General features: G+C 37.2%; 1 protein-coding gene across 1 annotated transcript; it reads left to right on the forward strand.

The window, feature by feature from the left end:
• The first annotated feature begins 21,135 nt into the window (after positions 1-21,135).
• Positions 21,136-24,289, forward strand: LOC107774773 (uncharacterized). Its single transcript, XM_016594417.2, has one exon. The coding sequence runs from the start codon at positions 21,510-21,512 to the stop codon at positions 23,748-23,750; it is 2,241 nt and encodes a 746-aa protein (XP_016449903.1). The 5' UTR covers positions 21,136-21,509; the 3' UTR covers positions 23,751-24,289.
• Positions 24,290-24,963: the final 674 nt, after the last annotated feature.

The raw sequence follows: 24,963 nt of genomic DNA on the forward strand, positions 1-24,963 counted from the left end.
CGAGATACATTTTCACAACGCTGTAATTCTTGATAAAATAATAGTGAATGATAAAAGCGGTTAAAAGATAAAATTGGCACATAAGTTCACATTTGTATAAAATCAGATAATCAAGCCGAAAATAACAGTTGAGCGACCGTGCTAGAACCACGGAACTCCGGAATGCCTAGCACCTTCTCCCGGGTTAACAGAATTCCTTATCCAGATTTCTGGTACGCAGACTGTAATATGGAGTCATTCTTTTCCTCGATTCGGGATTAAAATTGGTGACTTGGGACACCCTAAATCTCCCAAGTGGCGACTCTGAAATAAATAAACCAATCCCGTTTCGATTGTCCTTTAATTGGAAAAAACTCCCTTGCGCCCTCGCGGGTGCGGAAAAAGGAGGTGTGACACACTTCACACTTACATAGATGATTCTTAAATATGTCATCCCGTAGATACACTATTTGATATACCCCGTATCAAATTTACAAATCATTAAAAAGCCTTAATGTTTTATCCTTGTTACTGAACATTGTCTCATCACGAGAATGGACCAAAAGTTTAGTTGACAATGTTGAACCGTCATTAATGACTTTGTTTGATCTCCTTGAACCTAGATCTTGGGATCTCCAGTCTTCTAGGTAGAGTTATTGTCACTATGACTTGTTCTCGGCCACAGTCCCATTCCCCTTGATGATTTCTCAACTACCTCTCTAGTTAGGCCTTTTGTAAGTGGATCCGACACAGTATCACTTGACTTTACATAGTCAATTGTGATAATTCCTCTAGAGAGTAATTGTCTAACGATTTTATGTCTTCGTCGTATATGACGAGATTTACTGTTATACATAACGCTCCCAGCCCTTCCAATTGCTTCTTGACTATTGCAATGTATGCATAGTGGTGCCAGCGGTTTGGGCCAAAATGGAATATCTTCCAAGAAATTCCGGAGCCATTCAGCTTTTTCACCGGCTTTATCTAAGGCTATGAATTCAGCCTCCATTGTAGAGCGGGCAATACAAGTTTGTTTGGACGACTTACAAGATACCGTTCCTCCACCAATAGTGAATATATATCCACTTGTGGACTCGGAATCAGTTGATCTGGTGATCCAATTTGCATCACAGTATCCTTCAATGACCGCAAGATATTTATTGTAGTGCAAAGCAAAGTCCTGGGTATGTACTAAATACCCCAAAACTCGTTTCATGGCCATCCAATGAGATTGACCTAGATTGCTCGTATATTGACTCAATTTACTTATAGCACAAGCTATATCTGGTCGTGTACAATTCATGATGTACATTAAGCAACCCAACACACGAGCATAATCCAATTGTGATATGCTTTGACCTTTGTTCTTTGCTAATGCAAGATTCACATTAATTGAAGTCTTTGCACCTTTAAAGCCCAAGTACTTGAATTTTTCAAGTACTGTCTTAATATAATAAGATTGTGACAATGCCAGACCTTGAGGAGTCTTATGAATCTTAATCCCCAAAATTAAATCAGCAACTCCCAAGTCTTTCATATCAAACTTGCTAGTTAGCATACGCTTAGTAGCATTTATGTTGGCAATGTCATTACTCATTATGAGCATATCATCCACATATAAGCAAATAATGACTATATGTTTTGGAACATTTTTAATGTACACATATTTATCACATTCATTTATTTTAAAACCATTTGACAACATTGTTAGCTCAAATTTCGTATGCCATTGTTTGGGTACTTATTTTAGTCCGTAAAGGGACTTAACAAGTCTACATACCTTCTTTTTTTTTACCTGGAACCACAAACCCTTCAGGTTGTTCCATGTAGATTTCTTCCTCCAACTCTCCATTTAAGAAGGTCGTCTTAACATCCATTTGATTAATTTTAAGACCATAAACTGCAGCTAACGCTACTAACGTTCGTATGGACGTAATTCTTATAACTGGAGAGTATGTATCAAAATAGTCAAGACCTTCTCGCTGTTTATACCCTTTGACCACAAGTCTTGCCTTATATTTGTCAACAATGCCATCATCTTTCATTTTCCTCTTAAAGATCCATTTAGAAGCCAATGGTTTATTTCCAGGAGGAAGATCAACCAATCTCCATGTATGGTTGTTCAATATGGATTCTATTTTACTATTGACTGCCTCTTCCCAAAATAATGATTTCGAAGAAGACATAGCTTCTTTAAATGTTTGAGGCTCATTTTCCAATAAGATAGTCACAAAATCTGGTCCAAATGAAGTAGACGTTCTTTGACGTTTACTACGTCTTGGATCCTCCTGGTTTAGTGTACTTTCTTTTGTTTCTTTTCGAGGTCGTTTAGATCTTTCATCAATCGATTCACATTCCTTTTTATACGAATATATATTTTCAAAGAACTCAGCATTATCTGATTCTATAACCGTATTGTTATGAATGTCGGGATTTTCTGATTTATGAATCAGAAATCGATATGCTTTACTATTAGTCGCATATCCTATGAAAACACAATCAATGGTTTTCGGTCCTATTTTTACCCTTTTGGGTTTATGAACTTGCACTTTTTCCAAACACCCCACACTTTAAAATAATCAAGTTGGGCTTCCTTCCTTTCCATTTTTCATATGGAATGGATTGTGTTTTGCTATAGGGTACTCGATTTAGTATTCGGCTAGTCGTAAGAACGACTTACCCCTACAAGTTCTGTGGCAAACCAGAACTTATCAATAATGCATTCATCATCTCTTTTAATGAACGATTCTTTCTTTCTGCAATCCCATTGGATTGGGGAATGTAAGGGGTCGTTGTTTGATGAATAATTCCATATTCTAAACATATTTGTTCCAAAGGAGATTCATATTCAACACCCCTATCACTTCTTATCATTTTGATTTTTTTGTTAAGTTGTGTTTCAACTTCATTTTGTATTGCTTGAATGTGTCTATTGCTTCATCTTTACTATTAAGTAAGTAAACATAGCAATATTGAGTACTATCGTCAATGAAAGTTATGAAATACTTCTTTCCATATCGAGATGGTATTGACTTCATGTCACAAATATCTGTGTGAATTAAGTCTAAAGGATCTGAATTCCTTTCAACTGATTTATAAGGATGTTTAACATACTTAGATTCCACACATATTTGACATTTTGATTTGTCGCATTCAAATTTAGGCAATACTTCCAAATTAATCATTTTCCGTAAGGTTTTATAATTGACATGACCCAAACGTATATGCCATAATTCATTTGACTCAAGTAAGTAAAACGGAGCTGAAATTTTATTATTATTCTCAACCACCATTACATTCAGCTTGAAAAGGCCCTCAGTGAGGTAACCTTTTCCTACAAACATTTCGTTCTTATTTATTACAACCTTATTGGAAACAAAAACACATTTAAAACCATTCTTAACAAGAAGTCAAGCAGAGACTAAATTCTTCCTAATCTCAGGAACATGAAGGACGTTGTTCAAAGTCACCACTTTGCCGGAAGTCATTTTGAGAAATATCTTCCCAAACCCTTCAATCTTGGCCTTTGCAGCATTTCCCATAGAAAGCATCTCATCGGGTCCAACAGGAGCATAAGTATCAAAAGCTTCTCTAATAGCACAAACATGGCGAGTGGCTCCAGAATCAATCCACCACTTTTTAGGATTGCCCACTAAGTTGCATTCGGAAAGCATGGCACATAAGTCATCAACATTATTATGCTTTTCAACCATGTTTGCTTGACCCTTCTTCTTGTCTTTCTTCGTAGCACGACACTCCGTAGATTTATGTCCAGTTTTTCCACAGTTGTAGCAGTTTCCACTGAACCGCTTCTTGCTTGGGTTGTATTTCGGTTCAGAAGCCTTCTTCCTCTTTTTGTTCTCTTTAACAATATTTTCTCCCATTATTGTTGAATTTCCAAAGCCTCTCTTTTCAGCAACTTTGTTATCCTCTTCGATTCTCAACCGAATAATGAGTTCCTCAAGGGACATCTCCTTGCGTTTGTGTTTCAAGTAGTTTTTGAAGTCCTTCCACAAATGAGGCAACTTCTCAATCATCGTTGCTACTTGGAATGCTTCATTAATGACAAGACCTTCAGCAAGGAGATCGTGAATAATCACTTGCAATTCCTGGACTTGGGTAATAACAAACATACTATATACTATTTTGTAGTCCAAAAATTTTGCAGCAACAAACTTCTTCAACCCGGCATCTTCGGTTTTGTATTTCTTTTCAAGCGCAGTCCACAGTTCTTTTGACGTTTCCACTCCACTGTAGACGTTATACAAAGCATCCTCCAGCCCGCCTAGAATATAATTCTTGCACAAAAAATCTGAATGCTTCCACGCCTCAATCACGAGAAAGCGTTCAGTTTCTGGAGTTTCATCGGACAACACAGGAACACCTTCCTTGATGAACTTCTCGAGACTTAGAGTAGTCAAATAGAAGAACTTCTTTTGCTGTCAGCGCTTGAAATCAATCCCGAAATTTTTTTTGGGTTTCTCCGCCGGTGCCAATGCTGCCGGTGTTGTTCGGCTCGTTGAGGCATTGACAGTCACCATTGGAACAACTTGGTTCACATTATCATTAGTCATTTCTGTAAAAGAATGACACAAACGTTAAAATCACGTAGATTTTAATCTCCAATAGAGTACAAAACCACAAAGGTTTTACTCTCCAGATACAGTGAGTACAAATACAGAAAATATATTAAATTCCTTAAGCTTGTTAGTAAACTGCATTTGTAAATAATTCTGGAAAATATAAATTAACATAAACAGAAATGAAAAAACAGAAACAACAAAAAACCAATTCGAGCCCACTGAATTCATAGTGTTTCCTTAAGGAATTTAATCCCCTCCTAGTACCCAAGGTTATGGATTATTTCCTCTCAAAATAGAACGAATTACACACTGGTATAGTGGTACTTCAAACCCTAGTGTTTCAGCGAACACAAAGTTTGGTAGCAAATTACACTTATTGTTCCTTTGTTTGATGTTAAAAGTATGCAGAAGGAGGAGAACTCAGAAAATCGTATGGAAATTCTGAGCAGAATAGTTTAATTTTCAGTTACACAACTGAAAAACGGATTGGAGGATTTAATATTAATATTCTGTTATTAAAACAAATATTTAATAACATTTCTGTTAATATTTTATTATTAACAAATAAATCCGAATCTGAAGCCGAGACGACGACGACGACGCGAAGCTTGCCTTCTTATCAACTCTTTAAGAGCTAGAAGAAGAGCAATTGCTTATATACTCATAAAAAACCTCTTCCTCTTCCAATATGGGACAATGTCCCTTTGACAAGGGGGAAACTTAAAATTTCACTCAAAATTTTTATTTCCCTCCATTTCCCATTCACCCTCCTTTAAGTATTTAATATACTTAAATACATAAAAACCCCAACAACACATACGCCTGGACAATTTATGTGTTAAGCTACCTATAAATTACTGTATAATGCAATCTTGGTTTTTTATTTATTTAGAAAGTTCAGGTCTATTGCTATAATGAGACTCAATTTATCGGTTTAAAGACTAATTGTATCTAAATTTATCGCATATAAATAGGATGCATGCCTTATATCTTATAGCATGCCAAACATGTATGTCACTCCAATGAAAGAAGAACTCTTCATTGTTGACAAAAATAAATGGAACTTGATTACAGAACTTTTATAATTCTTATGATTTTTATTTTTAAAGCAATCACATCCACTTGCCTCAATGAATGATGAGATTTAAACGATCAACAGTATGTAAAAGAAATTAATAATGAAACAAGTCACGTTGCTCCCTTCATCATAAAATAATTTTCACCTTTGTTTTTTGAGTCATCGCCAAAATATGTCTCGTTTCCTTCAAAGAAAAATTCAAACGTATACCATTCCATTAAAATTTAAATCGGACCTCATTGTATAATTTTATACATTTTATTTCACGAAAAAAAAAAAGAGAGACAAAGAACCAGAGAAAAAATATTTCATCTCTCTCTTGATGTTTGTACATAGGCCAGAGGCGGATCCAAAATTTGATGGTTGCGGGTGCTACCGATTTAATTTAAACTTATCATTATTCAAAGGGATTGAATTGGGATGTATATTTGATCGACTCGTTTTGTATTAATTCACTTTCTTTCGATTCGATCCATTTTAAAATTAATTCAGTTTGCTTTACAAAGTTTTTGATGCATAAATAAATGGATGATAACCATACTAAGAATTTTTGGTCTTTTTTTAGATCAAGGAAAAAATAAATTAGATGGATAAAAAAGAAAAATAACTAAAATTAAATTCAAAAAAAAAAATTTGAGAGTTACAAAGGTGAAAAAAGTAAAATAAATTAAGAAAAAAGACAAGAAAAAAAGAAGATAAAAAAGGGGCAAAGAAGATAAAAAAGGACCATGGCGCCCACAACCACTTTTTTTACTCAAGGTGCCACTCGTTATTTATCTACGTTCTTTTGCATGAAATATTAGTATACACACGAAATTCTACTCGAGCAACTGGGTGACGGACCACCCCTTCTTGTTTATAGGGGTGTTCACGGTTCGGTTTGGTCGGTTTTTGATTAAAACTAAAACCAAATCAATTTAATCGGTTTTTAAAATTTAAAATCAAAACCAAACCAAATTACATACAAACAATCGGTTTGGTTGTTGTTGGTTTGGTTCGGTTTTTCGGTTCCTAGTAAGCTAATGATAAGTCGATAATAGTAAAACAACAATAGACAACAATCTGAAAATAATTTGCTAAATTTATGCTTTTTTAAATATTTATTTCGGAACTGAAAGTTTATTTACCTGTTTATACGAAAAAAATGAACAAAAAACAAACTAAAAGTTTACTTTCTCAAGCTTTAGCTACTATAGTCTTGCAATTTGAGTTTGCTTTCTTTACTCTTGTCGTAGATTTTTTTTTTCTAACTCTTTTATTAGGAAAAAGTATGTGTGTAGGTTAGAGAATTAGATTCTCTTAAGGAAAAGAAAATTGGTCGATTCCTATTCTTTTGGGCTTAGGCTATCTTTTAAGATATAAGTAGGATAAATCAAAATTTAAAATAATAATTAAAATGTATAAAGTATTTAAAATTATTTACGAAAAGATACTATATCATGTATCAATAATTATTCATATTTTTATATAATTAATCGGTTCGGTTCGATTTTTTCGATTTTTTATAATAGAACCAAAACCAAACCAAATATTATCGGTTTTTAAAATTTAAAACCAAAACCAATCCAAATCAAAAAAATATCGATTTACTTAATCGATTTAGTTCGATTTTCGGTTTGGATCGGTTTTCTTTCAAACCGTAAACAACCTACTTGTCTATATAGATCCGCCCCTCACATAGGCAAACTAGATTTGTTCCCTCCGCTTTTCTCTCCTTTTCTTTCCTTTCATAACACAAGAAAGCCTAAGGAGCCGTTTGGACATCAAATCTTTTTCCTTTTTCCAAAAATTATTTTCAAGTCATTGTTTGGTTATCAAATTGAACTGAAATTTTGAATTTTTTTTTGAAGATGAGTTTCAAATTCGATGTTTTAAGTAAATATTCATTTCCCCTTAAAAGAACTGCAATATTTTTCAAATAAAATGCATGTTAATATACTTTCAAATTTCAAATGTCATTTTTTAACTTAATTCCAGCTATTACTTTTTTTCAAAAAAATCACAATTTTATGTCCAAACATCTACTAAATTAGTAGACCCGACGCTGCCATAAACGGGCGAAGTGCAGCAATAGCTATTTTTAAGCCCGCTATTTAAAATATATCTATAATTTACAATATATTTAAAGATTAGCTAATTCACCCAAACTTCAGGACTAATAAGTATTCTGAATTTGGAAATTCAGGACTTAGTGTCCTGAATTTTTGAGTTGCTAATTTGAAATTCAGGACTAAGTATCATGAATTTCTGAACTACTAATTTGAAATCCAGGATATAAGATTCGAACTTCTGGACATAAGTTTCGAACTTTACGACACAATGTCCTGAGTTTGAATTTTGAGGTTTAAACTCTAGGATGTGTCACACCTCCTTTTTCTACCACGGGAAGGGGTATAGAAGGGTTTTTCCAATTAAAGTGACAATAATCGAAACAGAATTATTTATTTAAATTCAGAGTCGCAACTTGGGATGATTTATGGTGTCCCAAATCACCAGTTTAAATCCCGAATCGAGGAAGTTTGACTCTGTTTTACAGTCTGCGAAACACAAAAATCCGGGTAAGGAATTCTGTTAATCCGGGACAAGGTGTTAGGCATTCCCGAGTTCCGTGGTTCTAGCACGGTCGCTCAACTATTATTATCGGCTTATTTATCTGATTTTAAAATATTTTTGAAACATATGTGCATTTTATCCATTTTAAAATCGCTTTTAATAATCCGATTGTCATACAACTAATTATTTTATTACACATTTCAAATCATGTGTAGCCGGGTCACATAAATGTATCCCCGAATTTTAAAATCATGTATCACAACTCACATAAATGTACCCCCCGGACCCCCGGTTTTAGAAATTAAGCATCATAACTACGTCACGGGAACCGTACCTGTAGCTATGGCAATTTATTTAATTAACGCCTAAAGCAAAACTACAAGAATTCAAGGCGCTTTTCAATATTAGTTAGGATAATTAATATGAGGGCCATAGATTAGGTGATTCAATTGTGTCAATGGCGCGCCTCAATTTCTTTCAAAGGAAAAGCATTCAATTAAATGAACTATAGATATTCATATTTAAACTAATTAGGTATCACAACTACGTCACGGAAGCCGTACTCGTTATTGTGATGTTTTAATTACATGCCTAAAGCAAACTATGAATGTTCATGCATAACCCAAGACTAATTTTGAGATTATTGCGATGCTATTGAATTGAGGATCCGAATACCAAAAGCATATCGAAGATGTCGAATCCTCTAAATTTAGATCATGTGTTGAACAATCTCGCATTATAGATGAAATGGGTTAGACCTTATTAAGTCTTTTAACCCAAAAGCCCGGGTACATTGAAAGCTTATTGACAGTGATGTCAACCATGGGCCTGGTGCGATATAATTGGGCCAAGCTAGTCAGGTCCTAAAAGCGTTATACACCAACAAACTTTTCAACTAATTCACAGCATTACAAGGTCAGATATCAGTAAAATGATTAACACAATTATCGTGAAAATCACATTGTTCCTTTTAACAGAATATTATACTTTCTGCACGCATAGTTTGACTTCAACCTTTTTATGAATTTTGTTTACCACAAGGATATATACAATGTCAAGCTTCTATTTACATCAACACTACACACACATACGTGCTAGAGCAGAAGAAATGATATTGCCAGTATAATCCCACTTCCAACCAAGAGGTTGTGAGTTCGAGTCTCCCCAAGAGCAAGGTGAGAAGTTCTTGGAGGGAAGGATACCGAGGGTCTATTTGGAAACAGCCTCTCTACCCCAGGGTTGAAGTAAGGTCCGCGTACACACTACCCTCCCCAAACACACTACCCTCAGCTTATGGCAGCAAGAAAATAAAAGGTTCAGTACCAAGGAACAACAGTGATAATCAACATAATAGCCTCAATATCCAGCCATGTTTCAGCTTAGAGAACCAGAAAATCCCAAGAAAGACTACTTTCAAACTTTTTAGCCAAAGGAAAATAAAAGCTCAAAACTAGATATTTCTTTTTTTTTTCAGGAAGATTTTTTAGCCATTTTCTCTTTTTGATGTCCTAGACCTCTGCCCTAGAAAATGAGTAAAATGGGCCTCTTATAGCAAGATTTTAGGGCGGCAGAACTTGATTTTATTCATTCACCATCATCTCTCTTCAATTCCCTTTTTTTTTGCATTTCAAACCCAAAACTTTAAACCTATTTAGTAAATCAGCCTCTTCCCCCACTTTCCTAGAACCTTCCTAGGTGGTTATGAAAGATTCTTTCAATCCAAATCCCCTAAATACCCTTTAACTTCTGTTATTTACTTTTTAGAAAATACCAGCAATTTGGGCTATATATCCAAACATGCTTAAACCTTCCCTTGGGCTTCTGTACTAACAAGCCCAAATTGAATCCAAACCAACAATCAGAAATGAATTCAACGAAGGTTTAAGCAAACAACCTCTGAATTAAATGGAAAATAGATTTTAAAAGAAACACGCAAAAGACAACAATTTATTAACAAATGCAATTAAACTAATTGTTAAGCTATTGTTAAGATATTATGAACTAGAAACAATCTTAGACATAAACTTGATATCATATGAGGGGTCATGGAAAGAGGAAGAAAGGTATACCGACCAATTTGCTAAAAAATTCGATTACCCGAAGAGAATCAACAACGAGTCGATTACAAATCCGGCGAACAAGGATTTTGGCTAATGGTGTGAATTGTAACATGATCACTGACCGGAATTTCTTCAACGGCTAGTGCTTCATGTTACAATCCTCAACATACGCCAAGAAGAAGTTGAAGCAGAGGCTCTAAGTATTTTGGGCCATCGATGGTTGCTCGCCCAGAATTCGGCCACCATGAACCCAATTGGGACCAAAGCCAATTGACTCCTCCCCTTAATAGATGAACGATTCAGGTATGCTCAATGTCGAGAAAAGGCTAGATTATGAGGAAATTAGACAAAAGGGCGAAAAAGACTCTACTGTGATTCTTAGATCACTAATTTAGGGAAGATGATTGATTTTTGGAAAGAAATAGAAGTGGATTTGGAGTGAGGGGATGATGGGGTTATATGGTCAAGATTTGAGGGAGTTTGGAGACTAACCGCCGCCATTGGCGATTTTCGGTGGGTGGCGGACGACGATGAGATACAAGGGGTAAATGAGATGATAGACAAGGTCCTAGGTTGTATCTAGGGGTGTTCGGACATCTTTAAACGAGTGGGATGAGGCTTTACTGGCCGTTGGATGAGAAAAAATAATGGGTCAGGATTGTCTTTGACTTTTTAACTCAAAACGACGTAGTCTCGAACTCATACTACGTCGTTTCAGACGTCTCAAGGACTGAAGGGTTTGAAGCGGGTAAATGGTCTGGACCGGGTATATTTGGGTAGTGGGCCTGGGTTTGGACGGATTGGCCCAAATTTAAAGTTAAACTAAACCTTTTCCCAATTCCTTTTTTTCCTTTTTGTTTTCTTTTTCTTTCGTTAATTAATTAAAAACGTAGATTACATCCTAAATTAATCTAATTTATAAAATTAAGCTAATTATCTAATTAAAATAATTATAAAAAAATTGTTTCTCCTAGATTAAAAGAGAAAATTACTAATCTAAAATTGAAAGCTAAAAATGTAAAAGTGAACCAATTTTTGTGATTTTTATCTTAATAAAACAATTAATTAACTAATTAATCCTAAAAATATGAAAACAAAATCTCAATTCAATGCATGGTATTTTTTCATGATTTTAATAAAAGTAAACATGCACAGAAATGCAAACAATTAACAAAAAATCCTACAAAATACTATAAAATTGCAAACAATTGAGAAAAAATCTATTTCTTTAATTTTTAGGAGTATTTGACATAGGACAAAAATCACGTGCTCACAGGATACCGTGTTGAAGTTTGAGCGAAATTGGCTAATCTTTAAATAAATTGTAAAATGTGAATATATTTTAAACAACATACTTAAAAATAGCTACCTGATGTCATTTCTACGCCATAAATGGTGAGTCCGAAACTTTTTTGATGATTTTTTGGACAAAAAGCATGTTTCTAATGTTTAAAAAAGAGTTACGTTTCTAAGTAAAACGCAGTATTGTACTACGTTTTATTTAAAAAAAAAATTTTTACTAGTTCGCAGTACTATACTGCGTTTTACTTAAAATCAGTACAACACATTTATTTTTTTGTAAAACGTAGTATAATAATGCGTTTTACCTGAAACGTACTATTATACGGCGTTTTACTCTGATTTTTGGCCCCATCAATTAACTGACATAACAATAATTTAAATACATAAAACGTAGTATTGTACTGCGTTTTACATAGAAAAATTCTCGGACTTACCTTATTTAAAGGCGTTTCAATTTTATGAAAATCCATTGAATTCTGTACTTCAAACTTACGTTCATACTTCTCTCTTCTTCTTATAAATCATTTTTTTACAATGTCTGAAGTGCCAAAAATAAGGGTTTTACTATATTGGAGGGAGGGTGAGGTTGTGCTGGAGAATAACTTTGTGAGGTATAGCTCACCTCCACAATGTCATGTTAAATTTTCGCTTACTATGGAGTACAATAAATTGGTATCGTTGTTACGTACAAAAATGAGTGATAGGAGGCGTTCGGTTAACCTTAAAGTAACCGGTAGATTTCCGTATTCAGTGACTCTGCATGAGTTTGCTTATTATTCTGAGTTTAACATCGAGGATGATGAAACTCTTAGAGATTTTTTGCATATTTCTGATGAATACAGGGAATTTATTGTAATAAAATTATTGGAAATGTACGTCAAGGTTGAAGACGTTCCCAATAATGAGGGCGTGCATATTAGGGATAACCCCCAGTCATCGGGTGGTTATTCTGGAGCAGTTTTTGCCGGACAGATTGCTGATGAAAGAGCTTGCCTTGATTTAAATTTGTCACCACCGGCAAATGAGCAACCACAAAATAATTTTTTGACTTTATATAATCAACACGACGACTGGTAAACTTCAATTTTACTACGCTTTAGCGATGTTTATTTTATGTTTTAATTGGATTTGTATTAACACTCATATTTTTCATAGGGGGTACCGTCCGGATATGAATTTTACAAGTTATGACCCCGCCCCTAGTTGGAATATGCATAGTTCTGGAGTATTGGACCACGGTGGTCCATCCGGGAGTCATCACCAACAAGAAAATATCCATCATGAAACGTCAAGACAGTACGACTTGTAAGTAAAGTGATATAGCTATATATAAAGTATTTATCTAGTTTGGTAACTTATCATTTTGTTCTTTTTTGTGCAGTGAAAATGATCTTCTTGAAGCTCCTGACCTCACACAGTTGCCCATAGATGACGTATCTACTCGCAGATGCGCAGAGTCAGGAAGATTATAATGATTATGACAACAATGCGGATGAGTCTGGGGATGACACACCCTTCCATGATGAGGGTGATGATGATGAGGAAGTGAATGTTGAACTTGAGCTGACGAGGGAGCATGTTCCTCCACCTCCCGCTAGACCAAGAGTGTACGAGTCCCACGTGCCATTTCATGAGCGGAATATTCCCTACTTTGATAATTTGCCAAGCATGCCGAACATGGATGCCCTCACAAGGGATGATGATGAATTTCGGTCAGCGATGTGGGATGAGTCTAGACCAGCTGTTCTGATAAAAGACATGTATTTCCCCGATAAAGCTCGCCTAATTAGGGTTGTAAAAATCTACAGTATAAGAGAGTGTCGTGAGATGATGGTAAGTGAGTCAATCACGGAGAAATATAAGGCTATATGCCGTAGAGACTTTATGGGTTGTCACTGGATGTTGCGTGCCACCAAGAAGAAATCAGGCTTGTGGAAAGTGGGTAAATTTATTAGCGAGCACAGATGTGAAATGGACACAATCAATGAGAATCACTTCAACTTGGATGTGGACTTGATTTCTATTGTCTTGATTCCATATTTGAAAGTGTCCATTAGGTTCAAGATTAAAGAGTGTATTACAGTCGTCCACCAGGAGTATGGTTGTACTATAACCAAAAGAAAGGCATATCTCGGTCACAAACGTGCCTTTGAACTTATTTATGGCGACTGGGATAAGTCTTTTTCAAATCTGCCCAGGTATATGGCCGCACTGCAACACTTTAACCCCGGGACTGTTGTTGAATGGAGGTGTGAGTGGAGTCCGGACAGACCCGAATATATTTTCAACTATGTGTTCTGGTCATTAAAACCAGCAATTGATGGTTTTGTGCATTGTCGTCCTATTATTTCCATAGACATTACTCATGTCTATGGAAAGTATGATATTAAGCTTTTGATTGCAGTCGTAGTAGATGCCAACGGGCAAATATTTCCACTAGCTTTTGCCATAGCCAACAAAAGCGAAGAGACGTGGACGCTTTTTTTGAACCACTTGAAGCAGCACGTTATCAAACAGCGTTCAGGTATTTGTCTAATATCTGATTGGCATGGTGGTATTTTAAGTTCTGTACGTCACTTGCCTGAATGGAAGGAACCATATGCATACCACCGTTACTGTGTGCGTCACCTGAAGGCCAATTTCCAGAAGAAATATCCTGACAAGGCCTTGCATGACTTAATGTGGATGGCTGCAACTGAGCACCAGCAGTGCAAATTCACGAGGCGCATGAAAGCGATCCGGCAGTTAGAACCACGAGCCTATACTTGGTTGATGGGGCATGAGCTTCACATGTGGACATTACATGCTGATGACGGCAGACGATGGGGAGCCCTCACTACAAACGTGTCGGAGTCATTCAATGGCTTGTTGAAGTCTGTCCGTGGTCTGCCTGTCACTGCCATGGTCCGCATGACATTCAAATAGAGTGCAGAGAGGTTTGTTGAAAGGCATGCAGCTACATCAGCATTGATGGACAGGGGTGTTCAATTTATGCCAATACCCATGAGAAGATTTGAAAGGTCCAGGAGGCGAGCACAATGGCATTCATTTCTTCAGTACGATCATGAACGGGGTATTTTTGAAGTTAAGACCGCTATTCGCAGACACCGTGGGAATAATCTACAGACGGTGAATGAAAATAGAAGGTTATGTTCATATGGGAAATGGACCATATACCACATGTCGTGCGCACATGCGTTGAAGTGCTTTCAACAAGTTGGATATGGGGCAACAAACTATATTGATAGGCAATACAGTGTTGCTGCATACGTAGACACGTATAGTGGGAAGTTGCAGCCATTAGGTGCTGAGCACTATTGGCCGCCGGAACCTTTTAAGATGGTATGTAACAAGGACTATTTGCGCAAGCTACAAGTACAAAAGAGAACGCGTATATGGAACCAAATGGATGTTGGTGACACAGTTTATGCGCGTAAATGTGGCATATGCTCGCAAATAGGACACGACCGTCGTAAATGTCTTTCAGGTGGTGTGCGTGGCGGTGGTAATCCGGCTCCTGGTGCAAGTTCGTCGAATGTACCCAACTATCAAGGATACCCTTAGTCTTTTGTTTTGGTATTATTTTTTGTAATACGTGTTTGTACTTGTGTATGTTGCAATATATATTAAATAAACTTAGTACACATACATTTCATACATGCCAATACATGCCACTTCAATACATGTCATACATGCCACTTCAATTAAAATAAAACATTACTATAGCACAAACACAAACATAACAGGCCAACATAATAAAAATATATGAAAAATACACTAAATACATACATGCCAATGTTTAGTACCGGTTGCCATTTATTCTCCGCTCCAACCACTTAAATCGTTCTTCTATTTGTTCTTTTTCTTCTTCTACCTCTTTCAGTTTCGCCTTCACCTCCGCAAGTTCCCATTTATATTTTTTTTTTTACGTTTCTTTTGTGCTTCACAATTCCATTGTGCTTTCCATTTTTCTTCTCCCACCTCCTTCAGTTTCGCCCTCATTTCTACAATAATTCTATCGCTTTCTCTTTGTGTTTCCCGTTGGCATAAACACATATTATGAAAAAATTGCAGTTGTTCTCTGTAGCATTCCTGATAACATGGTTCATCAACCCATTCCTCAAAATCACAAATAGGTTCGCAGGGAACCTTGTATAACTGGTTCATACAACACCAGTAGCGGTGTCCAACTTCACCACCGTCCCAACAATTTTGCATCGAGCATTCTTTTCCACAGTTGCACTTTGGGGGACGAAGAGGTTGAGCCATTTAATGAAATATTTGCTTTTAGTAAAAAAACCTTACTTTTAATGAAATATTTGCTTTTACTAATTTTTGAGCACACAAAATACCTACAATGAGGCCGTTATTTATAGGCGGGATTTAATATATAAAGCATGGTATAGTACTGCGTTTTATGGAGCTGTCTTGTCATTCTGAAAAAGATGAAAACCCTGTGAAAAAAGCTGCTTTATTGCAGAAAAATTTAATATATAAAGCGTGGTATAGTACTGCGTTTATGGATTTGTCTTGTCGTTCTTAAAAGGATGTAAACCCTGTGAAAAAACTGCTTTATTGCAGAAAAATTTAATATATAAAGCGTGATATAGTACTGCGTTTTATGGAGTTGTCTTGTCGTTCTGAAAAAGGTGAAAACCCTGTGAAAAAAGTTGTTTTATTGCAGAAAAATTTAATATAACGCGTGGTATAGTACTGCGTTTTATGGAATTGTCTTGTCGTTCTGAAAAAGATGAAAACCCTATGAAAAAAGCTGCTTTATTGCAGAAAAATTTAATATAACGCGGGGTATAGTACTACGTTTTATGGTTTTAGTTATCCTTTGTGCAGTCATGGTTTTAGTTCTACTGTTTGTTTTTGTGTTACGTTTGCAATGTTTGTGTTTCTTGTGTAATATTTAAGTAAAATTGATGTTGAAACGCAATTAAAATAAAAATGTTGTTAAAAGATAATTGTTACCATTATTTACATAATGCACTATTTACACAAACTAAAAATATAAGTAAATCAGTGAGTCCCGCAGCCTGTGTGCTTCAGTGCTGTTGTCGGCCTAAGTCGCATCCCCTGCCGCCTGGGTACACCATCTAGATCATCGTCATCAAGCCGCTTCTTTATGTGAGGATGTGCAGCAGCATCGACACCACAACTGGCAGGATCGGAAGAATATGTCGCCGGGCCGTCAGCAACCTACAAAACAAGTAGTAATCTTAGCATATGAAAAAGTATATTTGTATTGTACGTGTTGAGGCAAAAAATATTTTCTCACCGTGGTCTCGTCGGCCGCCTGAGTATATGCATCCGTGGTGTCCTCATCAAAGCATGTAGTGGCCTCAAAGATGGGCTGGGACAAAACATACATAAGAAAGTTAAAAATTAATTAGTGTCAGCTTATTAAGGAAAAGAAAGCAAATTGAAATTTTAAAGTAATACAAACATACCTACCCTTGTGGTAGATCCGCATCAACCGCCGGGGATGAGTCATAACTCAACCAGCGCCCTCTATCCACATCCCGGGTGGGCCGATCCTCAGTTGCGGTAGATGGGCATGCAAAGTACTGGTCTACATCCCCGTCGAATGTACCCGTGATCGACAATGCTCCTGACGGGGTGACCTGCGATGCTGGCAGAGATAGCTGAAGGCTGTACGAAGGCATGCTGCTGGAAGGTTCATCTACCCGAGGTATATAACCCGGCTGATCATCTCCAAGCACCTCAACTCCAAAATCCTCATCATGTCCCTCAATAGGTGGGTCGACAGGTGCCTCAACGCCCCCTTGCTGGGGACCACATCCTCACCATCCCCCGCGACCCCCGCGATCCCGTGGGGCACCCCTACCTCGTGTGGCACCCCGCCCTCGTGCCCTATCCCTACCTAGTGGGATACCCCTACCCCAATGGTAGTCCTCTGGCGCCGCATACTGAGCCTCGTGGTCCAACCTCACGGCATCTCTCGCCTGAAACAGGGTCCGACGAGCCAACTGTGCCACCCGCCGGCCATAGTCAACCACTGCAGGGATGTCGGTATGCTGCTGCATCTCCTGTCCCAACTAGAAGAGGTGATGATGCCCAATAGCCTGTGAAACATTTAAAATATTAATTAAATAACAATATATCACAATTATACGATATTAAAAAGCCAAAAAGCATACCAGTTCCTCGTGCCTCCCGGCGTATGGTCTGTAGCGCTTGCCAAGTACATGAATGGGCTTCCCGATAATCAGTCGGGGTGTGACGGCGGTACCATGACGCATACAGATGGAATAGTGGCCTCCTGGGTAAATGTAGGTGCTGGCGGAATATGGTCAGCTCGCTGCTCCTCCCAAATTCGGACTTGCTGCTCTAGTCATCCCATATATATATCGTCCAGCCTGGCACGGTCATCCCGCTGATAGTGTATAGGCTGGGGACGATGAAACTGGCGAAGCACACGCTTTGTGGCATGATACTCAACCATATCGAAGAAGATCATTGGGACGGAGGTGCTCCAAAGCAGTCGATCGACTAAGCAATAAATGGGAAGCTGAGCTAGCAACTCGTCGCTGTCTGGCATCCAGATGAACTACCAAATAATAACATAAAAGTGAGTATGTGCAACACAACTCAATTTAAAACAAGTAAGTGTAGGTACATATTTACTTGTCCGTCCACCAGCATATCTAGCACATCCCTGATAAGGGGAGATTATGATGAGCATCGGTCCCTTGGTAGTTCCCACACCGAAGAATCCACCTAGAAGCTAGAGGGAGAAACGGATAAGCCTCACCGGGCGCAAGTGGTGGTAGAGGTGGCTGCAACGGCATAATCTGCTGCCAGGCCCAGCTATACTGGGGTAAAACATCAAGCCGCTGAAGATGATGGAGAAAGCGCATACTCACGAGACTCCCCGAAGTGTTCGGGAACAAGACACAGCCGAAAAACAGGAGCAGCGCCAACCGCGTGTACCTCTCAATATGGAGATCCTCTGTCTCATCCGTAATGTCTGGGTACAAAACAACCATATGATCACTGATGGCTGACAAAGCAACGCGTGTGCTCCCAACGTCACCCTGAGGTCTATAACCAGTAAAATACCCCATCATATCCAAAAAATGTGCACGCATCATGGATCTAATGTACTGGGGCAATGCCACGGCCCATCCATCTACGCGTAGCCCGTATAAAACCTGAACATCTTCCAGCGTGATGGTGGCCTCTCCAGTGGGCAAGCGAAAAGTGTGCGTCTCCGGTCGCCACCGCTCTACCAAGGCTGTGATGAGAGACCAATCAAGCTGCATCCATCCAAGCTCAAAAATCGTATAGAAGCCCGTAGCTTGTAGGCGCGCGACTACGCGGGCATGGAAAAGATGATCCACGATGAACTCCCACAAATCGTCAGGTCTCCTGGGGCGGAGAGCCTGCATCGATAGTTGTCCCTCCCATACAAAGGAGGACCTATGGTCGCCTTGCAACACTAGTAGCTGATCCTCGGCAGGTCCAGGATGCGCAGGCGGAGGAAAGTCCATGTCGTATACTATAATTTAAACAAAATTAATTGTGTGTGTTAGTTAAGGAATTAAATAATTAATTATGTTTAATATTGGACTGAATAATTATGTATGGGTTCCAGGCTCGATATTTGAGGCCCGGTAACACCAAGTTATCCTTAATTATTATGCGTGTCAATTTCAACATTTTTAGAATTTTGTTAGCTTAATAAATTAATAATTAATTATATTTAATATTGGACTGAACAATTATGTATGGGTTCCAAGCTTGATTTTTGAGGCCCGGTAGCACCGAGTTATCCTTAATTATTATGCGTGTCAATTTCAACATTTTTAGAATTTTGCTAGTTTAAGGATTTAAATTAAAAATTATTGAATTGGACTGAATAATTATGTATAAGTTCTAGGCTAGATATTTGAGGCCCGGTAGCACCAAGTTATCCTTAATTGTTATGCGTGTCAATTTCAATATTTTTAGAATTTTGTTAGCTTAATAAATTCAATAATTAATTGTATTTAATATTGGACTGAATAATTATATATGGGTTCCAGGCTTGATTTTTGAGGCCTGATTGCACCGAGTTATCCTTAATTATTATGCGTGTCAATTTCAACATTTTTAGAATTTTGCTAGTTTAAGGAATTAAATTAAAAATTATTGAATTGGACTGAATAATTATGTATGGGTTCCAGGCTCGATATTTGAGGCCCGGTAGCACCAAGTTATCCTTAATTATTATGCGCGTCAATTTCAACTTTTTTAGAATTTTGCTAGTTTAAGGAATCAAATTAAAAATTATTGAATTGGACTGAATAATTATGTATGGGTTCCAGGCTCGATATTTGAGGCCCGGTAGCACCAAGTTATCCTTAATTATTATGCACGTCAATTTCAACTTTTTTAGAATTTTGTTAGTTTAAGGAATTAAATAATTAATTATGTTTAATATTGGACTAAATAATTATGTATGGGTTCCAGACTCGATATTGGAGTTAATTTTACAATATATATTAGAGTTTGTAGTTACTACATACTTAAACTACATAGACTCTACGCTAAAAGGTTCTACATTTTACTACGCTAAAAGGCTCTATATTTTACTACGCTAAAAGGCTCTATATTTTACTACGCTAAAAGACTCTATATTTTACTACACTAAAAAGCTCTACATTTTACTACGCTAAAAGGCTACTATTACATATAAAAACAACTAACATAAAATATAAATATGAACAACAAACAAAATAAATAATATTAATTTTTTAACAATACAAATAATTTATCAAATTTTAATAATTTTTTGTATCAAAGCTAATAAATCAATCCGGGTATAAATAAGATACAAATTTAAACACAAACATAACACAAATTAACATGGAAACACATTAAACAATACAAATATGCATGTACTATATGAGCTTCGACATAAACAAAATCGAAATACTTCGATTTAAGTTTTTTGAATTTGATTGAAATCGAAGTTTTGCACCCGAAAGAAGGAATCCAAAGGTTGTCTTGTGCGTGGGACCTACACTCCTTGCTCTTTAGGTGACCGGTGGGGGGCGCGCAAAAAGGATGTGTGACAGGGGGAGGGGGAGGGGACCAACAGAATCTGAAGAAGAAGGGGTCGTTGGTTCTGTGGTCCAAGGAAGAAGAAGGGGTTTATTTTATTAATAATACAAAGATGGGCCCAGATTTTAAGTAAAACGCAGTATAGTACTGCGAATTAGTAAATTTTTTTTTTTTTTTTAAATAAAACGCAGTACAATACTGCGTTTTACTTTAACGGCCAAATTTCTGTTAAAGTAAAACGCAATATAATACTGCGTTTTATTTAGAAACATAACATTTTTTTTAAACATTAGAAACGTGTTTTTTGTCCAAAAAACCATCAAAAAAGTTTCCGACTCCATAAATGGTTGGTGGCCCAATATTCCTCACAATTCAATGAACCAAACTTGTGGGTGTGGATCATTTGAGCCCAAAATACTATTCCAACCAGGTACAAGCCCAACTAATTACTTACAGCCCAATGGGCCTGTGAAATGAGTTTAAGCTCCTTATGACATTCTTGTTTCTTTGTCAGCATAATTTTCCCAGGCTCAGAATTAATGGTACACCTCACTAACTTTCAGTTCACAGCAAAATGAATGGCCACGAGAAAGCAGTAATAATATGAATGGTTGAAATCCAAATTCCATAATCAGTTAGCCCCACTTCAGAATTCCTCTCAGCTCAATCTCTGCAAAGTTATTTCCTTTCAACTCTTTACTCTTCAAGGTATGCTCTTCTAAATTCTTGAGACTGATAAATGAGCTACTGCTTCAGTTTCCTTTCCTTTCCTCTGTTTTATCTTTGAAAAATCAAGAATTTTTTAGGGGTTTACTTGATCATCAATGTTTGGTTAAATTCTGAATTTTGGGGTTTTGTTGGTTGATTTTTCTAAACAAAATGCCTTATCTGAATGTCTGGTCTTCAAGGAGTAATTCTAGTATGTTACCTCATATGGAATTAGAGTTGGCTTCATCTTCTAGTTCAGTTTTTACAAGACTAAGAACTGAAAGTTGGATTCTTGCATACTCTTTATCACATAATTCAAGCTTTGATCATGTATCAAGAAGTGTTATTTATCCAAAGAATAAGACTAAGTTCAAAAAACAAGAAGGATTCTTTCCTTTTCGCCGCGGAAAGAAGGATTCTTTTGGCCCATCTTTTGCATTGACGCAGGCCTCTGAAGAGCAAGCTATTGATTGTGATGTAATAAAACAAAGTTCACAATCTTTCACTAGAGGGGAAGGTGGGGTTGAGGGTTTCAGTTGTGTTCAATTGGAGGAAAAGAGGGTCTTGACTCATAATTATGATGATGGTGATTGTGATGTTAAAAGTGAGGAGGAAGAGGTAGGGAGAGTAAAAGGCGAGAAGGTGGACGTTCGAGCTCTAGCACAGAGCTTGCACTTTGTCAAAACTGCTGATGAGGTAGATGAAGTTCTCAAAGATAAGTTAGAGTTGCCCCTTCAAGTTTACTCATCTATGATTAGAGGTTTTGGCAAGGATAAGAAGTTACACTCTGCAATGGCACTCGTCAAGTGGTTGAGGAGGAGGAGCAAGGATAACATCGGTTCCATTACCTTAAATGTGTTCATTTATAACAGTCTATTAGGCGCCATAAAGGAGGCGGGGAAGTATGAATTTGTTGATAAAGTGTTGGATGATATGGTATCGGAAGGAGTGGATCCTAATGTTGTGACTTATAATACTCTGATGAGAATTTACATAGAACAAGGTCGGGAACTTGAAGCTCTCAATCTTTTCAAAGAGATGTCAAAGAAGGGACTCTTTCCTAGTCCTGCAACTTATTCCACTGCCTTGTTTGCTTATCGGAGACTTGAAGATGGGCTTGGCGCTATAGCTTTTTTTGTCGAGACAAGAGAGAAATATCAAAACGGTGAAATAGGAAATATTGAGGAAGAAAACTGGGGGTACGAATTTCCCAAGCTTGAGAATTTCACAATTAGAATTTGCTACCAGGTGATGCGGCAATGGCTGGTAAAGGGCGAAAACTCAAGCACCAATGTTCCGAAACTACTAGCAGATATGGATAAGGCTAGGCTCCAACCTAGTTGTGCAGAATATGAACGCCTCGTGTGGGCGTGTACCCGTGAAGAACATTATGTTGTAGCAAAAGAACTGTATAATAGGATAAGAGAGAGGGATACAGAGATTAGCTTATCCGTCTGCAACCACATCATTTGGTTGATGGGTAAGGCGAAGAAATGGTGGGCAGCTCTCGAAATTTATGAGGATTTGTTGGACAAGGGGCCAAAACCAAACAACATGTCATATGAACTGATAGTTTCTCATTTTAACATACTATTGAACGCGGCCAAAAAAAGAGGTATTTGGAGATGGGGTGTTAGGTTGCTGAATAAGATGGAAGAGAAGGGGCTTAAACCAAGCAGTAGGGAATGGAACGCAGTGCTTGTCGCCTGTTCCAAGGCTTCAGAAACATCCGCTGCAGTACAGATTTTTAGGAGAATGGTAGAAAAAGGTGAAAAACCAACAGTTATCTCCTATGGAGCATTGCTCAGTGCTCTAGAGAAAGGCAAGCTCTACGATGAGGCCCTTCAGGTTTGGAAACATATGATCAAAATGGGAGTTGAGCCGAATTTGTATGCCTATACTATTATGGCATCAATTTACACTGCCCAAGGGAAATTTAACATAGTTGATTCAATCATCAAGGAGATGGTTTTCACTGGAGTTGAGCCTACAGTTGTCACGTTCAATGCTATCATCAGCGGATGTGCTCGAAATGGTATGGGAAGTGTTGCGTACGAGTGGTTCCATCGTATGCAAACTCAAAACATAACCCCTAACGAAGTTAGCTATGAGATGCTAATTGAGGCACTCACGAATGATGGCAAGCCGAGGCTGGCATATGAGTTGTATATGAAGGCTCTAAATGAAGGCCTATGTCTTTCTTCAAAGGCTTATGATGCAGTCATATCGTCTACACAAGCATATGGTGCGAGTATTGATCTAAGCATTCTCGGCCCGCGTCCACCAGAAAAAAAGAAGAGAGTTCAAATCAGGAAAAACTTGTCAGAATTCTGTAATATAGCTGATGTTCCTAGAAGAAGCAGACACTTTGACAGGGAAGAAATTTTTACTGCTCAGACAAAAGGAAAATGATAAGCCCAACATTATATTGCTAATATGTGTAGGATCTGCTCCTAAAAACAAAGGTATACAACTCATTGTTTATATGTTTGCTGCTTTCCACAAAGAGTACTATATGCTTCATCTTGTGCAAAGCTACATAGTAAGATAACTCTGATTGACTTTAGATGCAAAGTCAGGCCTTTTTCATTTACCTTTTCACCTCGTAGAATTTCCTGGATTCAGGCATTCAGCTTTTATCTGGCACTTCCCATATATAAATCCATTATAATACAATACCTCCCTTTTGAGAAAGGGCCCAACAGCCTCTTTTTGTCTTCTTGAGCCGAGGGTCTTTCGGAAACAGCCTCTCTGTCCCTCGGGATAGGGGTAAGGTCTACATACACACTACTCTCCCCAGACCCCACTAGTGGGATTTTACTGGGTCGTTGTTGTTGGCCCAACTCTTATCTAAAGAAGGAGGTGGAAGCCAGGAAAGTGTCATTCTTGATCCACTAATATTGTTCCTTTGTACTGAAAAAGTTGTAATGAAAGTTGAAAACTTTACAGTGTTTTTGAGTTGTTTCCATCCAGATACAATATAGAATTGCAGCTGGAATTAAAGGAATTATGCCACAACTAGCAGGTATACTATGAGGAAGCATATTTTATTCTTCTAGTACAAGTACTAAAAGTTGAAAATGCTTAGTAGAATCGATTCTTTGCGTAGCTTTAGTTGGCAAATGTATTTGCGTAGGTATTGCAGATAAAGTGAATCATACTATAGAACAACTGGTATTATTCAAATATCCAATATACTCCAAGAATAGAATAAAAAGAGATCATCTACGCTGGACATGAAAATGTTAATCAAATGGATTTATGTTATATAAACGAACTGCATATGTTAGTTTATTTTATTTTAACCTTTTGATCAGGGGCGGCCCGATGAGCTCTATAGCCTAAAGCCAAATTTTACGAGGGCCTTAACTTTTTCTTTTTTAAAAAAACATTTATTTATTTGAAGTCTATTTTTCTTGCGTTTTTTAGATACAAAGTTATTAATAGTTTTCTTATAATCAATAACTCCTAATAAGTCTTTTTTAATTGACAATATAGCTAATCCATTTAAGCTTTCTTGAGATATTATTGATCTTAGGTAAGATTTTATCAATTTTAATTTTGAAAATTTCTTTCCGCTGAAGTGACGGTAACAAGAGTTATTAACATTATTCCATAATTAATA

Source organism: Nicotiana tabacum, chromosome 3 (assembly GCF_000715075.1).
Source record: "Nicotiana tabacum cultivar K326 chromosome 3, ASM71507v2, whole genome shotgun sequence".
In the NCBI taxonomy this organism is placed as follows: domain Eukaryota; kingdom Viridiplantae; phylum Streptophyta; class Magnoliopsida; order Solanales; family Solanaceae; genus Nicotiana; species Nicotiana tabacum.